At 44.5% G+C, this 17,616-nt stretch overlaps 1 protein-coding gene across 1 annotated transcript in view; it reads right to left on the bottom strand.

The window, feature by feature from the left end:
• Positions 1 to 4,533: 4,533 nt before the first annotated feature.
• MMP2 (matrix metallopeptidase 2) overlaps positions 4,534 to 17,616 on the bottom strand; it is a 41,870-nt gene continuing 28,787 nt past the window's right edge. The window contains exons 10-13 of the mRNA XM_066636939.1: positions 13,503 to 13,639; positions 10,156 to 10,315; positions 8,632 to 8,741; positions 4,534 to 6,306 (exon numbers count right to left, since the gene is read on the bottom strand). Of these exons, the coding sequence (XP_066493036.1) occupies positions 6,203 to 6,306; positions 8,632 to 8,741; positions 10,156 to 10,315; positions 13,503 to 13,639 (511 nt within the window). The 3' untranslated portion in view covers positions 4,534 to 6,202. The remainder of the gene's footprint in view (positions 6,307 to 8,631; positions 8,742 to 10,155; positions 10,316 to 13,502; positions 13,640 to 17,616) is intronic.

Here is a 17,616-nt window from a genome sequence, read left to right on the forward strand (position 1 = left end):
CCATCTAGTGGCTATAAAGAAGCAGCGCAGTTGGAGTCATTCGCTGTCAGCAATCTCTATTAAAAGGGACTTCTCTGCATTCCTCACAGCTTCTCCAGTTTTTTTGAATGGAAGTGCTACTTTTGAAAGAACTGTACCACCTTTTGCAAGTCCCATTGCTAACACTGGAGTTGGCAGCTGTGCACAGAATGAGCAGTTTGCCCCACAGTTGGAGCTTCACCCTGCAATCATAAAGGGCAGGCAGTGCAGGGTCACCTCTTCTCCATGCATACACCTCCCACCTGCCACTTCCAGCAGAGTTGGACCTGGAGAGGCAGCACCACTTACTGACTCCCTCATTTGTTTGTTTAAAACTATTTTTTCCCCACTTTTCTCTTTAACAGTAAGAGGTCAAAAGCAGCTCTTCTTCGTCATCGTCTTCTTCAATCTTTAGCTGGCTAATGGACAGCAGATAATCCTCTCAACAAATGTGCTGCTTTAGGTGCTGCTGGGATCCATGTGTCATTCATGACACGCTTCAACTCTTGGCAATTGGTGGCAATATTCCTAGCCTCGTCAATGGTCCATCACCTCTTCCTTAGATCTACCTCAATGTATTTGAGCCACGTTTTCTTTGATGCTGCCTGTTGAATTATCCAGTAGGAACGTCGCACTTGCCAGAGGAGGTTGTGTTGCAGCCAACTGGTGTTCATTCTGCAGATGTGGCCAAACCACTTCGGTCTGCGTTTAGCATTTGCTTTCCGACTGATGATTGATGATCGCACCTTATCCAAATTGACTCATTATGACGGCGATCATAAAGAGCGACACCCAGGATCTGTCTCAAGCATCTCATTTGGAAGACCTCAAGCTTCTTCATGTCTGATCTGAGCAGAGTCCATGTTTCCAGTCTATAAGGGATAATTGGCAGAATGAGTTTTCTGAAAAGGCAAATTTTGATGGAAATATTGATCTTCTTCCAGAGGCACAATTTGAGCATGAGGCAAATGCTACTGTTGCAAAGCCAATCCTGCTGTGGACTTTGGTGATGGAGGCTACATTTTTCTGTGGTGGAAAGGCAGCTAACAACATCAAAGTATAGTAATTGAGAGCCAGTATGTTGGCAGTGGTTTGGGAGTTGGACTTAAATCTGGAAGATCCAGGTCCAAATCCCTGCTTAGCCATGAAGCTTATTGAGTGATCTTGGGTCAATCACACTCTCTTATCCTCAAATATCTCACAGGGTTGTTGTGGCAAAAGGATGGAGCTCCTTGAGAAGGGCAGTATATTAATTATATGATTGATATTGGCAACCTTCAGTCTCAAAAGACTATGGTATCGCGCTCTGAAAGGTGGTTCTGGCACAGCGTCTAGTGTGGCTGAAAAGGCCAATCCGGGAGTGACAATCCCTTCCACACTGGGAGCAAGTGCAGTCTGTCCCTGGTCTGTCTCCCTGGCTATGGGCCTTCCTTCTTTGCCTCTTTGCCTCAGACTGTTGGCAAAGTGTCTCTTCAAACTGGGAAAGGCCATGCTGCACAGCCTGCCTCCAGGCAGGCTGCTCAGAGGCCAGGGTTTCCCACTTGTTGAGGTCCATTCCTAAGGCCTTCAGATCCCTCCTGCAGATGTCCTTGTATCGCAGCTGTGGTCTACCTGTAGGGCGCTTTCCTTGCACGAGTTCTCCATAGAGGAGATCCTTTGGGATCCGGCCATCATCCATTCTCACGACATGACTGAGCCAATGCAGGCGTCTCTGTTTCAGCAGTGCATACATGCTAGGGATTCCAGCACGTTCCAGGACTGTGTTGTTTGGAACTTTGTCCTGCCAGGTGATGCTGAGAATGCGTCGGAGGCAGCGCATGTGGAAAGCTTTCAGTTTCCTCTCCTGTTGTGAGTGAAGAGTCCATGACTTGCTGCAGTACAGAAGTGTACTCAGGAAGCAAGCTCTGTAGACCTGGATCTTGGTATGTACCGTCAGCTTCTTGTTGCATTAGCTTCAGCTTCAGTTTGCGTCAGCTTCAGTTGCATTAATTATATAAGGGCAATAAATTAATACAGTAAGATTTTTAAAAATAGAGAAAACATTATGTAATTAATAAATACTTTGACAGCAGTGGTATAAAAACCGCAGATCAAGGGGACACAAAAGTTAAGCAGAATAGAATTATTTTCAGGCTGGACAACCTGATGTGACTGTAAGAAAACACACAACAACCCACAAGCCACTGAGTTTTTGCTACTGTTGGGTTGGAGAGCAACTCCAACTGGAGATCCAGTTTTCTAACAGGTTGAATGAAAAAAAAGTCAATAGACATTGTTGGAATGAAAAGCTGCAGTCTTTGGTCTGGTCTGAAAGTGGCGCTGTTTGCTCATTTTACTAGGTATCCCAGCTCACTTTTTCCAAAGGACAGGCTCTAGAAACAGGAGCACATGACTGTGTCTTATTCTTAGTATAACTATTGGTATGCCTAGTCCAGAGATTTTCAATCAGTGTGCCACGGCACTTTGGTGTACCATGAATGTGTGCCACAGTAGTTTGGGGTAGAGTATTTGTAGGTCCATGGGGGGGATGTGAACCCCCCACTAGCAACGTGATGAGCTTTGTCAATTATCAAAAAACTGATGGTGTGCCCTGAATATTTTAGTGCCTGGTCAGTGTACTGTGAGATGGAAAAGGTTGAAAATCATGTGTCTAGTCCAAGAATATGTACTCTGACAGTGGCAGAGTTTGGGGTCTTTCCAGTCCCAGGTCCTGAATAGTTCAGGGCCACAGCAGGAGGCAGAATTAAAGTCCTCCACATCCTGCTGTGATAATAGATTGTGCTTCCACAAGAAAAAGCAATCACTGCAGGGCTATGTCACAACTAGCATCATCTCCAGTTTGGCCATAGATTGCATGGACTGACAGTCATTCACAACAAATTAAGAGACTGCAACAATAACTCCTTCCCACAGGTTGCCAAGTCCAGGACCAACACAAATGAACATTCATCCTTCTTTTAAAGTCAGGGTTTGTTTTGGCTCCATGGGTGTCAACATTGTGCCCAACATTAATCACTGTCTGAAGTGACTTACTTTCTTCCTTCCAAAGGTGTCCTAAAGGCAGGGTATTTAAAAAAATGAAGGGTCATTCTGTTCCTGGAAAATTCAGCTCCATTTTAATCCTTCTCTTGGAATAGTGAGTGGGGTTACCATGTTGGGTCTGTGGAACCTCTGTGTTCAGAGTCTGCCTCTGCATACCAGATGCTGGAAGCAACTGCAAGTTGGGCTGCTGTCTTCAAGCCTTGCTTGTAGCTTCCTGAAGACACTTCATACCCCACTGTGCAAGGGATGGATGCTAGATTAGGTGGACATTTGACCCTGTCAAATAGTGCTCTTCTATTTGTGTTTTAGGAAGAGCAGTGGTTTGTTCTGCATCCCCATCCTTCAGTGCTCTGACATCTATGCCTCTATGGAGTGGCCAAACCACAGCTCATGAGCCACATGTGACTTTTTGACATATAGTATGCGGCTCACAGAAACATGTTGGCTGAGCTCCTTTTATGCATCATAGTTAATATAACATTTTCAAGCTTAATAATTACTTACTGGGTATAAAGTGAGAGTTCATTGGATTAAAATGTGAGTTTAATGTTCATAGGACCAAATTCTAACCAAACTTCCATTACTGACACAGCTGTGCCAATGGGGCATGTGCTGCATCCTGCAGTTGGGTGGCAGTCATGGAGGCCTCCTCAAGGTAAAGAAGTGTTTGATCCCTTAACTTGGAGTTGCATTGCCCTTACCTTGGTGCTGGAAATTTGGTTAGGATTGCACCCAAAGAAAGTAAATATATTTGAGAATTTGAATGCTTCTTAAATATTGCGGCTTTCAAACATCTGCAGTTTATTGTAAGTGGCTCTTATATTAAGCAAGTTTGGCCACCCAATCTATGCGCTCTAGATAGCTTATATACCATATTCTCCCATACATGCCTTCCTTCCAACAGTTACCACCCTCATTACCACACCCTCATTACCACAACAGACATATCCTTAGTAAGTGTGATGTCTGCTTTGGCTGAAACTGTAGTCTGAAGTGGTATTTCCCATGACTATTTTACCACCTCAGTGAGAACTCAACCCCATTGGAACATGCTAGACCAGTGTTTCTCAAACTGTGGGTCAGGACCCACTAGGTGGGTTGTGAGCCAATTTCAGGTGGGTCCCAATTCATTTCAATACTTTATTTTTTAATGTATTAGACTTGATGCTACCATGGTATGTGACTGCATTTGGGGAAATGTTACAGATCTGTACTTTTTACAGGCTACTATGTATATGCTTTTAACAATGATAGTAAATGGGACTTACTCCTGGGTAAGTATGGGTAGGATTGCAGCCTAGGATGGTTAAAATTTTTCCTGCTTGATGATGTCACTTCTGGTCATGACATCATTTCTGGTGGGTCCTGATAGAGTTTCATTCTAAAAAGTGGGTCCCGGTGCTAAAAGTTTGAGAATCATTGTGCCAGTCCAATTCCTTAAGAATACCAACCATTTAAGATATCAACCACATATAACTGAAACTGTCCTTTTATTCCTTTCTATATTTATACCGTTGACATTTCATGGATGCATTTTTTTCCTTAAAAATTCTTTGTGTCAACATAAACATTCCATCAGGTTGTACAACAAAAATCGTTGTATACCCCAAATGCTTTAAATCTAAAAATAAAAAAAGAAGAGAGAAAGAGGAAGAAAAAAAAAAGGAGAAATCACCTTGATACAATAAAGGATGGGAAAAATGAAACAAGTTAGACATCCACTAAACTTGGCTTTTCCATATAACACGTTGACTTCACAAATGAGTCATTCTGTTTGTCTTTTATATATAAAAAAGGCAATTTTATGGCAGGTAACAAAGTGCAAAAAGCAAATTGCTATTTTTTTAATGTAAGGTATTCAATTAAAACGTACTTTAAAACAATACTTTTCATACAGCTTCTTGCCATGATTCCATCATGCATCAAACACTTAAGGCAAATCCTTGAGGCCGCCTGTGCCTTTAGTCAGTCTTTCTGCATTGCCATGTTAAAAAAAAATGGGAACAATGTAGAAAATCATGGAGAAATGATAAGAGCCATGTGTAGGAAGAGGGTGTGTCTTTTGGGGGCAAAATATGAATATAAAGAAGAATGACACGCTTGGACTAAAAAGGACAAGGGCCAAATTTCAAATGTAAATGGTAAGTTCTGAAATTTGAGTTATATTTTCAGTTTGGAGGGTGATCCATCAGTACGTTCATATAGTTTTATCAATTTTAGGTACCCAAATTTGAGCAGAAAGAGGGAGGACCTTTATAATATGCAATGCAAACTTTCAGTTCATAAAACTTGGTAATTTTGGAATTGTGATTTCATTCTTGAGGCTTTGACATTTGGAATGCATTTACATTTCATTTCAGCCCAAAAGGTATTAATATATGCCACTGTGATCCCACCAAGGTTCATTGAAAATCCACAGAATTTCCAGTGAATTTAATGTAAAAACCAAACTATAACATCTACAGTCTTGCTGGAGGTATCACTTCAGTCTGCAGAGGAGGAGTCAGATGTTTGAACGTTCTCCCTCATATACAAAGTAAACTCCTTGCATGCAGAAAAATAACAGATGAGAGTGAATGTTCTACCCGAGTCTTCCTCTTAAATGCTAGTTTTCTATGTGCAGAGAGATTTCCTTTATATAATAAAATATTCAAACAACTGATCTCCAGCCAGTGGAGACTTGCTCAAGAACCAGGGAAGCATAAGTTAACAGCTGTTTTGCTGTTAGCACCAACCTGCAACCCAGGAAAATGGAACATTGCACCAACATTTCAGGCTACAAAAGTAAACATTTTTTTTGTTGTATGCTGAAAAGTTCCAGAAAAATCTTAAATTAACTAATGACAAAAAAAGAAAACAAAAAAAAGAAGCCTTAGTGTACTCGCCACCCCCAATCCTAAATGCATCTGCTTTGAAGTAAATCTCACGGCTTTGATCAAACTTCCAAGAAAGTGTGCTTAATCCAAGGATATCATCAATTGTTGTATACAAGTAGTGGTACTTAGTGATGGTCCCAGTTCCAGACTGGTCCTCGAAATAACATACAGCTCTATCTCTAGTTGCAAGTAAAACATAGGATTTTTACAAAAACAAAATGTGTAACTAGTTTGGGTTTCCTTTGGTTATGAAGACATCATACAGCTCAGCAGCCCAGCCAATCGGATTTCACATTGCCAACTTTAACAATCTTGAGGCTCTGATCTTCCAGTTTTAGATAGTACCAGTCCTTAAAGAAGTAGCTGAAGCCTGCAAGGACAGAACAGATCTTGAGATATTTAGCATAAGAAATATCAAATGAGAACCACCTCATGTTGTGATTAGAGCAGCGATAAATTAAAAGCTTGAGTTTGATCTTCAGCCATCACCCACCCCAGCTCCCATGAAAGGTACTCAGTCATTCAGGAGACCAATTTAGAGGGATTCTTGGTCCTTGGGGTATCAATGAATGCATCACTCCTAACCGCAATCTGTGCTGCATTAAAAGTGGTTTTGATTACTTGGCTGGAGAGGAGTTATTTAGACAGCCCAGAAAAGTTCAGGAAAGGTCAGGCTTCTTAAACTTCCTTACAACAGTGGGACATTTTAATTGAAGAGCAAAGCCTGTCTTGACTGTAGCTGGCTATATGCCAATCCAACTTCTGGTTTGGGAAATATAGATTTTTTTTGGGGGGAGGGGGGAAAATAGATTTTTATTTTAAAAGTTTCATACTACAATAAATAATACAAAGGAAAGAAATGACAATTTACATTTTCAACTACAGTCACATTACATCAACTGTTTAACTAGAACACAGATACATCACGTTATAGGTGGATTCACCCCATCTAACCATTCCCACCATTTTTTCCACCTGTCTACCAGTTCTCACCCTTTTGTAACCCGCGAAGCCATATACTCTGGAGACCACAAAGCGGACCCATCCCTGCATGTTGGTGGACTTTTTCTCCTTTATTTCTTTGCCCCTTTGGATGCCCAGCACAAAAAGGACATACAGATTTATCAATCTTACCGTAGACCACGGCACCTCCCACCTATCGTCTCCTCCGCTCCGTTGTCCCGCATTACTCGTCCTCTTGGGTTACCTCCCGTTATCTCCCCATACCTCCCGCCAGCTCCTTCCCAGAGACGATAGTCTCCCAGGCCTGTTGGGCCAGTTCAAGCCACTTAAAGGCCCTCACTACGCCCCTCCACAACTCCTTCACAGGCATACACTCTTGGATGAAATGGGCTACTGTTTCTATCAGTGGCGGGGTGCCTACCAATCTAGAGGGTCCTGACCCCAAACAGGTCGGCCTCTTGCACCTCTTCTGATCTTCTTGCAACCATGGGTTTGCCGCTCCCACCCTGAGGACCTGATGGAAAGCCCTCCACCTTAATTCCCATAAACTAAAGGGGAATCTCTTCTCACTAAAGGCACTGTGCACCACCTTCTCCTGCAAGAGGTACACAGAAAGGTGCGTCTTACTTTGCTGTTTCTCTTGGTGAGGCCTCACGATAAACTCCTGTACTGTCGTTTCATACACGTAACGCTTGAGTTGTTTCCCTTCCAGCCCACTGGTTTTATACGGCTTGGCCAAGAGCCCCATCTCCTTCATCAGAGTCACCGCCTCCCTCATGAACTCCAGCAAAGATCATTTTATCGCCTCAGTGAGTATGTATCCTGTCTCTTCTTTCACCCACCATTTCTGTCCCCAGGTCATCTTTGCCCAAGTGTCTCCAAATTGGGCCCATACAGATGCAAAGGTTCCCCTTCCTGTGGCCTCTGCCTCCATTTCGCCCAGTTGCCAAAGTTATAGGAAATAAAGGTCGCCAAGAACAAAGGTCCCAGGGCCCAAACCCCTCCTTCTTTCACTTTCTTATATGCCATCGCTCGGGCAAGAGGGAAGAAGGCAGTGCCCCACAAGAAAACAAAAACCTGATGTGTAACCTTGTCCACCACCTGTTTCAGTGGGGGATAGATTGCCGCCAAATTGGACGTCATACACGCAATACATGTTGACGTAACGCGCCTTCTGGTATAAGTTTAAGTTCCATTTTTTCCACCTCTTCAGTTTTTCCTCCACCTTAGAGGCCCACAGTTTCCAGTTCTCTTCCCACCCTCTTTGTTTCAGTCCAAAAATTATACCTAAAATTTTTACAGATTCCACCTTTTGAACCTCTTGTTTCCTTTCATCTGTTTCAAAAACAGCCCCCATGGCCCTCACCTCTATGTTTTTCCCCCTCAACCAAAAAGAATTACATTTGGTTTTATCCTCGTTTATCACCGCTCCCGAGGCCCTGCTGTATTAATCTATTATTCCCTTCAATGTCTCCATCTCACCCACGTCTCTAACCATAACGTACACATCATCTGCATGGGCTACCGTTTTTATGGCATTCCCAGCCTCTGCGCTATTCCCTTCCCCACCCATGGCGATTCCCTTTATTCTGGGCTCTGCCTGGAGTATGGCCAGCAACTTCCGGTTTGGGTGACTGCTGCAGAAGGGGATGTCTGTGAGGCAGTCATGTGGCAGACTGAAGGAGCTGATTTCCAAAAGGTAATCATGGGGTGAACAAAGATGGTGGCTTACCACTTCCACTCACGTCCACCACTGCATCTAAGTTGTCTGGGACGCCATTCCAAGCATCTGCAATCAGTTTAGGGAACCCAGGGTCCATTTTCTTCTTTACTTCATTGTACCTGTAAACAAACAAACAAACAAACATTTTGTGGAGAGGTGTACTGCAATCATTCCAGCAAACGTCTAAGATCGTCTGAATCTCCATCAGACAGAGTCAGTCTAATTGAGTATTATCTGACTAGTGGGAGGGGCCAAAGAGATGGCAAAGGTGGTCTTTCTTGGTCCTGCAAGCTAAATGCTAATCAAAGATTATTTGAACTGAACTTTGGGTCACTCTGAATGCAAAGCATGTGCCCCTGCCCCACTGAGACTTGGCTCTTTCATATCTGTAATGGTAGATTAAGGCTGCAGTCCCATTCACACTTGCCTGGGAGTAAGCCTCATTGACTATAACGGGATTTACTTCTAAGCAGACACGCATAGGATTGAGCTCTTATTCCTTTATAATTTAATTTACCATGGGGCACAAAACCGTTACCCCAAACTCAGGTTGTGCATTCAAGGACTGCATGCACAATACTTTGGTACTATGATTGTAGTATGAGAAGGCAACTGCAGAAAACAGAGACATGGCAAAGCCTAACATAGTGGACTGATGGCACAAAACTATGCATGTCTACTCAGAAGTAAGCCTCATTGTGCTCTGTGGGGTTTACTCCCAAGAAAGTGAGCACAGGAGGTGCTTAAGTGAGCCGAAAGGTACAATCCAAAGCAGCCTTTGCACTGGCCTTTGGGTGTCACAAACCTGCTGTAAAGCACATTTGTGTCACCATGGGAGTCAGAGAGGTGGGCACAAGGACATGTGCCAGCTTCCCTATGCTAGATCCAGGCCCAGCAAAGGTAGATTTATGCTGGTGGTGGGTCACCGGCATGGGGCTTTGGGGAAGGTGTGGAGCGGGCATTTTTGGGTCATTTGAGGTTGGAGGGAGGGCAGGCTGGCAGGCAGACCCGGCTGGGGGGTGGGTGGGAACAAGATCCAGCACTTGGGCCATAGCCTAACCCCCCTTCCGAGCAGTCTGGCCCAACACTGGGCTGCTAGGATCTGTGCCACCTATTTTGCCTGTGCAGATCTGAGTAGCCCTATTTGGGTGGCTATCGCATGACATGGGGTAATGGGAAATAATTCCCCTTACTCTGAGTTTCATTGCATCCAGACTCAACCCTGTGCTGGATTCAGTGAAGGCCAGCCAGCCTGCCTGTTTCAGTGCTGGTTAGGATTGGGCTATAAACTGCTCTTCTTCACTGCAGTTGAGATTGTAGATAAGAAAGTTCAGGCACCAATAGTCTCTATTGACTGTCAATAGAGGGACATCAAGTGATGACTGCTAGAATAGATGACTCCTCCCCCCCCCCCCAAATAATATAGATGCATTTATAGTCTATCCTAAGCTTAACAGGAATGATTTCCTAACATGGCCTGTAACATGGCTGTATCTGAGCAGTAGCTACCTTCTGAAAAGCAGTCATTCTTACCTCCAAAATTTATCTCCAGCAAAAATGTAGGTTTTCTTGTTTTTGCTCCAGTTAAAAGCTGCATTGACATGTTGCACATCAGGGGGTAAGCCCAGGCTGGTGAGTCTCTTTGGATAACCTCTCTCCAAAGTGCTCGCAGAATAAACCCAGTATTCATTTCCTATGAAAACAAAGCACCCGGTTATCATGATCTCCGTTAGAAAGGAGGTTAACTGAAAGGGACCAGTGACCTTGATCAGAGGTTTCCAGGTTGCATTCATCATAGTGCGGTTATGGAGGGGGTGGGGTAGGGACAGGTTTAAGCCAGAAATTAGTTTCAGAACTTGTTCAGCTTGCAAGTGGGGGGCTGTGGGGGAAAGGTTTTCATGAAAGCCATCTTGTTCAGTTTTATTTTCTGCCACTACTTATTTCATTGCAATTCTCATGGCAGTAGTAATCATGCACTCAGAAATCTCAGCTGCTAGTGAATGTGTTTTGTTATTTACCCACCAAACTCTAAAGTGAGGGTATGTAGCCCTCACTCTGATTAGGTTTCATGATAATGCCACATTGGGGGGGAGGGAGTCCCACTCACAGGCATAAAGAGAGAAAGGAGATAAAAACAGAGTAAGTATCAGCTGAGAGATTTGCTCAATCATTGCCTCTTCCATTCAGGGCTCTGGAAGAGGCCTATTTGTGGATGAGGAGCATACAAGGAAATGGAAAGATTGTCAGCTGAGCTAGTCACATAAAAAGCTGGCAGAGGGCTTCCTGATTGTCCTGGGTCCTCAGCAACTGCAATGGGTGCCAATCCTCCACAAGGTCCTGCTTCATGTGCACACAAACACATTTTTTTTTTTCCAAAAAATGAAAATTATTTTGGAGACACGCCAAAGCAATTTTGAGTGCTCGTGTTGCAGAACGCTCAGCACTTTGTTTCTTTATTTTGAATGTTTCTGCTCCACTTGTAAGCAGAAAGTTTCTCAAAGCATTCCACACAGGCGAGGAATGAGAGACAGTCCCCTGCCCCAAGGGGGTTCCCAAGCTAAAAAGAGACACTATGGAGAGGACAGAGAACTGGGAAGGAAGAGACAGCAAAGATAAAGAGGGAAAGCATTTGCAGCAGTGGTCATTTCATGTTCACATACTTAAACTTTCTGGCAGGACAACATAAGGATTTTCTGGAGAGTCATTCCTCACTGGGTTGGCCATTGACCTTTTAGCAATTTGCAAATTTGCATGGTTGTTTCTTTTAAAAAATATAGAGGACTAATTGAATTTATTCTGCAAACAGCCTTGAAGCCTGGCTTCTCCCTACAGTTCTGGATCGGTGGTGGGGGAGATGTCATGCCTGGACGCAAACGAGGTGTTTTGGCTACATCCCGTTTATCATGTAATCCAACCTCAGCCGCCATTCAAACATGTGGAATTCATTATCGATCCTTGCCCCTCCCTTGGAAAAAAAAAATCTACAGCAGCATCCAGCCATATCATTATCCTTATTGTTATTTTAGTGCGACTGGAGATGTTTAGTCATTGCCCCGCGAATAAGGACACTTTTGTTTTTTTGCTGGCTCAGTTGTTTAAAACACTGGAAATGGCCAACACAGCTGCAGCAAATATATAAACACACACACCACACACACACACAGAGTGAATGGGTGGTGATTTTCTTTGCTTTCATTGCCTCTTCAGTCAGCATAGCTATTGTATTAGATATTTGGAAGTGAGAACTTTTTGTTTTGGCAAGTAAAAGAATGCATGCTTCATAACCGCTAGTCCTGAATGTGTTGGCTGCTAATAGATTAGGGGTCTCCAAAATTTTTGGCCAGAGGGCCACATGAAATATCTGGTGCAGTGCTGAGGGCCGGAAAAAAATTTAAATATAAAACTTAAATAAATAAATTAGAGATGGAACTTAAATGAATGTATAAATGAATGAGTGGGCTCATGCACTCAGCCTCTCTGGCCCTCAGAACACCCTCCAGATGCAATCAGAGCACAGCTCTGGTCATGTTCAGTTGAGTGGGACAGAGGTTTTCAGGGGACAAGAGGCTGGCCGCGGGCCGGAAAGAGGCTTGCTGTGGGCTGCATCTGGCCCCTGGGCCGGGGTTTGGAGACCCCTGTAATAGATGATCCGTAGTGAACCATTGACTAGAGATGCCCCAAATACATCCTTGTTTTTCCATTGATATCATGTATTCAGGACCCTTAGCTGCCAAAGTAAGTAGGTGACTTTCTTATTGTGTTGTGCATTGCATGCATCTTACTGTCTGCCATAGACTTAACCATGCATTGTGTTCGCCACTCAAAAGCACAGGCAACTCTCTAAGCAAGAATAAGGCAAATCAGAACCATTGTGCACAACATGGCTTAACGGTGCATCATATTGTATTGCATAACTCAATTGTGCATCAGCTGGCATTACATGGCTTGCAGCTGAATCCTATATAAAAAGTGTGCTGGCAGCAGCTCAAGCAGCCAGCACACACCAGCAGTCATTGGGAGACCCATTGGAGCAGGTAAGCCTGGAACAGGGGATGGAACAGGGTGAGGGAAGGATGGAGAGAGGGTGGAATGGGGAGAAGATGGGGTGACACGTGGATAGATCTAGCTTGGGAGTGGGTGGGATTGGTGGCACTGGTGCATGCCACATCCAAATCTCCTTCCTGGGCCTTTTCAGTCAGCATAGCTATTCTGTACACAGAGCAAAGCAGACTTGCACCAGAGATATTACATATAATCTTTCTACGTATAAGCACTCAAGGAGCAATCTTTTATGGAGAGTTGACTTTCTTCCATGGCAGTCTTTGGAAGAAAAAGACTTATAGCAAATGTGAAATAGTATGAGAGTTCATTAAATCCACCCTTTTTTGTGGCAGCAGTGGGTTGAATTGGGAACATATTTGAGTTCCCCAGAGCTGGGTTTCATGCAGAAGTGCCTACTTCACTGTTGTTTAAGAGGGGAAAGAGATGCCAATACATTTGCAGACTGTGTTTATGTCTTGAAAGATACAAGGACATCTGCAAGGGGGATCTGAAGGCCTTAGGAGTGGACCTCAACAGGTGGGAAACCCTGGCCTCTGAGCGGCCCGCTTGAAGGCAGGCTGTGCAGCATGGCCTTTCCCAGTTTGAAGAGACACTTGGCCAACAGTCTGAGGTAAAGAGGCAAAGAAGGAAGGCCCATAGCCAGGGAGACAGACCAGGGACAGACTGCACTTGCTCCCAGTGTGGAAGGGATTGTCACTCCCAAATTGGCCTTTTCAGCCACACTAGACGCTGTTCCAGAACCACCTTTCAGAGCACGATACCATAGTCTTTCGAGATTGAAGGTTGCCTACATCCTTATGTCTTGAAAGCAACACTACCTGAAAAAAAGACTGTTTTCTCTTCCTGAGGAGCCTCGTACACAGCATCGATCTTTTCCGGGACCTCCGACCAGAATGTTGCAACAAGCAAAGGACCGGTGGGTCTGTTTCGCTGGTTTGCTGTCCTCCAGATGAATCTAGGAAGAGAACGTTACAAAGAGCTGATTCATTGGCACATCTGGTTCTCATCATTGCCAGCCACTGCGCATGCACACCCATGCCTGTGCGTGGCTATGTGTGTGCAACTACATACAAGCCATCTGTAAATCAAATGTATAATTATGGCAGTGTGCATTTGAGTAATTGTATCACAGGTTGGAAACATTATTTTCTTTGGACACTATTTCTCTCTTTCAGGCCTCTTAATGTACCACATTCAGTGTTTGTAACAACTGCTCTTGAGCTCAGATTAGTCCTTACCACAGAACAAAATAATATATTTGGGGCTTCAATTATCCCAGCAAATAAACTCATTTACAAGGCACTTAAACTCCTTCAGCCGTCCCTGTCGCCGTGCATCGAACAGATGGATATGCATTTGGAAAACGCCGCCGCTTGTATCGAGTGCATTACTCTGGACAATTATGATTGTAGCAACTAAAAAGCTCAAATCTAATAACCATCTATCAAACAGCTTGGCTATAAAGGAAACCTGGAGCATTTAAACCACTCGTCAGAGGAATAAAGGCGGTAATTTAGTAGCTGTTTTATGTAGAGGTGGAATCCTCTTCCGATTTACGAGCGCTAAAAAACGGCAGTTTGAATTCAGTGGGAGAAGGCATGGAACGTTAACAAAGGCAGTACTGTGGGGTTCTCTTTCCTCCCTTTCTTAACCCCTACTTGATGAACGATTCATTCTGTTCAAATAAGATGAAGCTTAAATTTGGCAGGTATCAAGCAAATAGCCTAGTAAAAACAAGGTTTTTTCACCAGGATTATCCAATTTTGTTTCCTACGGAATGGGAGTGGAATCTACCACTTGAGATTAAAGAGGGGGTAAAAGAACAGTGCTGTCCCCCTCATTGGAACATGACTCCAGTTGGAGACTCCTATGTGCCATGTATGAAGTCCAGCCCCTGTCACACATGCCTACTGCTGCCAGGGTCCCAGGCGATATTTCTCTCTCCCTTATACAGGTGAACGTTGCTTTGTGACGTTCTGACTGGCAATGGGCTGCATATGTGACGGTTCGTAACCAGTCACTGTTCCCCCCCCCCCAAGCCTCTAAAGCTGAGGGAAACTGTGCTCCCTTGCCTCCGGGGGCTTTTCTGAGCCCCACAGAGTCAGCATGAAACTGCATGCTGCCTCTGCAAGGCTCAGAAAGGTCAAAAAATCACAACTTCTGGTTTCATTCATTCATTCATTCATTCATTTCATTTCATTTCATTCAACAGTCTATTCTGCCACCTCAGGATACAACCAAAGACTTCTGCTGCCTGTTGTGCATCAGGCCTGATTTTGTCAACCTGAAGCGCACACACAGAGGAATTCATAGAGCTGGCTTGTCATTGTGACTTCCTGTCTGCTGGCTATACTCTCTTCAGTGTTTTATGTTTGTTGAAGTTTATTACACATGTTCCAACTGATAAGAGTGACCTTATGCATCCCCTTCTGGAAAGAAAGGTGGAATATAAGTTTCTGAAAGGATAAGGGAATGCTTTGATTTAACATTTTCCAAACTGTGGGTCTGACATGACCTGATGTGCAGTGGGTCATGACCTGACACTCACTGCTGCACTGCAGAGCATTACTGGGAGCCACCAGAGGCCACTTTTGGGTTGCGCCGAGCCTGAGACCCACTCCATTGGCCTCCACGGGTCCCAGAATGCCTTGTGGAAATGACTGGAAGTGATTTCCAGTTTGTATCCATCAAAGATTCTGGTGAACATCAAATTACTCATGGTGAACAAAATGATGGTGTTAGATGGGCCCCCTTTGGCCTGATCCAGCAGGGATTTTCTAATGTTCTAATTTTGGGAGCTGGAAGGGGCAAAGCAGGAGCAAAGACACTCCTCAACAGATCTGAAAGTTGCCAGAACTTTCAGCACCTTATTTTTGCCATGTGTGACCAGGAGGGAAATGGGACAGAAGAATGTCAGCTCATCCCTTGTGCTACCTTGTGATGGGTTCACTGCAGTTTCACTTTGCTGTATCTGAAGCACCAGGTGGCAAAGGGAGTGTAGTATTCCAAAAAAGCAGATACTATTTTCTCACCATGGTCCCCTCACCTCTATCCAACACTCACATACCAAAATCATCTTTCTCCCCCTGAACACATAACACTTTCCATAAATCTCCACTCTGCTTTCCTCTCCCCTCGCGGATGAAGCAGAAATTCCTTAGATTTACCTCCTCCTCATCATCATATATATTCACTCATATCCTGCTACACCTCGTATCCAATCTTTAGTCTTCCAGCTCCACCTTCTCCCACCCTAGCACCAGCCTGCCTGGGCTGGCATGAACCTACCCCCTTCCGCTGGTGTGGAGGCGGAAGGTGTGGAGAGCTGGTGTGGAGAGCTGGCACAGGCATCCACACTGGCCTAGCTGACTTCTGAGTTAGGGCAAATGAGCTTTATGGCACGTTCACTACACTTGGGAGCCGGCGCAGGCAACCTGTGCCAACTTATCTCCAGTTTAGGATTGTGAACATAAGAACATAAGAACATAAGAACAGCCCCACTAGATCAGGCCATAGGCCCATCTAGTCCAGCTTCCTGTATCTCACAGCGGCCCACCAAATGCCCCAGGGAACACACCTGATAACAAGAGACCTCATCCTGGTGCCCTCCCCTACATCTGGCATTCTGACTTAACCCATTCCTAAAATCAGGAGGTTGCGCATACACATCATGGCTTGTAACCCATAATGGATTTTTCCTCCAGAAACTCATCCAATCCCCTTTTAAAGGCGTCTAGGCTAGACGCCAGCACCACATCCTGTGGCAAGGAGTTCCACAGACCGACCACGCGCTGAGTAAAGAAATATTTTCTTTTGTCTGTCCTAACCCGCCCAACACTCAATTTTAGTGGATGACCCCTGGTTCTGGTATTATGTGAGAGTGTAAAGAGCATCTCCCTATCCACTCTGTCCATCCCCTGCATAATTTTGTATGTCTCAATCATGTCCCCCCTCAAGCGTCTCTTTTCTAGGCTGAAGAGGCCCAAACGCCGTAACCTTTCCTCATAAGGAAGGTGCCCCAGCCCCGTAATCATCTTAGTCGCTCTCTTTTGCACCTTTTCCATTTCCACTATGTTTTTTTGAGATGCGGCGACCAGAACTGGACACAATACTCCAGGTGTGGCCTTACCATCGATTTGTACAACGGCATTATAATACTAACCGTTTTGTTCTCAATACCCTTCCTAATGATCCCAAGCATAGAATTGGCCTTCTTCACTGCCGCCGCACATTGGGTCGACACTTTCATCGACCTGTCCACCACCACCCCAAGATCTCTCTCCTGATCTGTCACAGACAGCTCAGAACCCATCAGCCTATATCTAAAGTTTTGATTTTATGCCCCAATGTGCATGACTTTACACTTACTGACATTGAAGCGCATCTGCCATTTTGCTGCCCATTCTGCCAGTCTGGAGAGATCCTTCTGGAGCTCCTCACAATCACTTCTGGTCTTTACCCCTCGGAAAAGTTTGGTGTCGTCTGCAAACTTAGCCACTTCACTGCTCAACCCTGTCTCCAGGTCATTTATGAAGAGGTTGAAAAGCACCGATCCCAGGACAGATCCTTGGGGCACACCGCTTTTCACCTCTCTCCATTGTGAAAATTGCCCATTGACACCCACTCTCTGCTTCCTGGCCTCCAACCAGTTCTCAATCCACAAGAGGACCTGTCCTCTAATTCCCTGACTGTGGAGTTTTTTCAGTAGCCTTTGGTGAGGGACCGTGTCAAACGCCTTCTGAAAGTCCAGATATATAATGTCCACGGGTTCTCCCACATCCACATGCCTGTTGACCTTTTCAAAGAATTCTATAAGGTTTGTGAGGCAAGACTTACCCTTACAGAAGCCATGCTGACTCTCCCTCAGCAAGGCCTGTTCGTCTATGTGTTTTGACGTCTATGTGTTTGTCTATTGTGCTCTTAACTATTTTT

The sequence above is a fragment of the Tiliqua scincoides genome, chromosome 9 (genome assembly GCF_035046505.1).
Source record: "Tiliqua scincoides isolate rTilSci1 chromosome 9, rTilSci1.hap2, whole genome shotgun sequence".
Lineage (NCBI taxonomy): Eukaryota > Metazoa > Chordata > Lepidosauria > Squamata > Scincidae > Tiliqua > Tiliqua scincoides.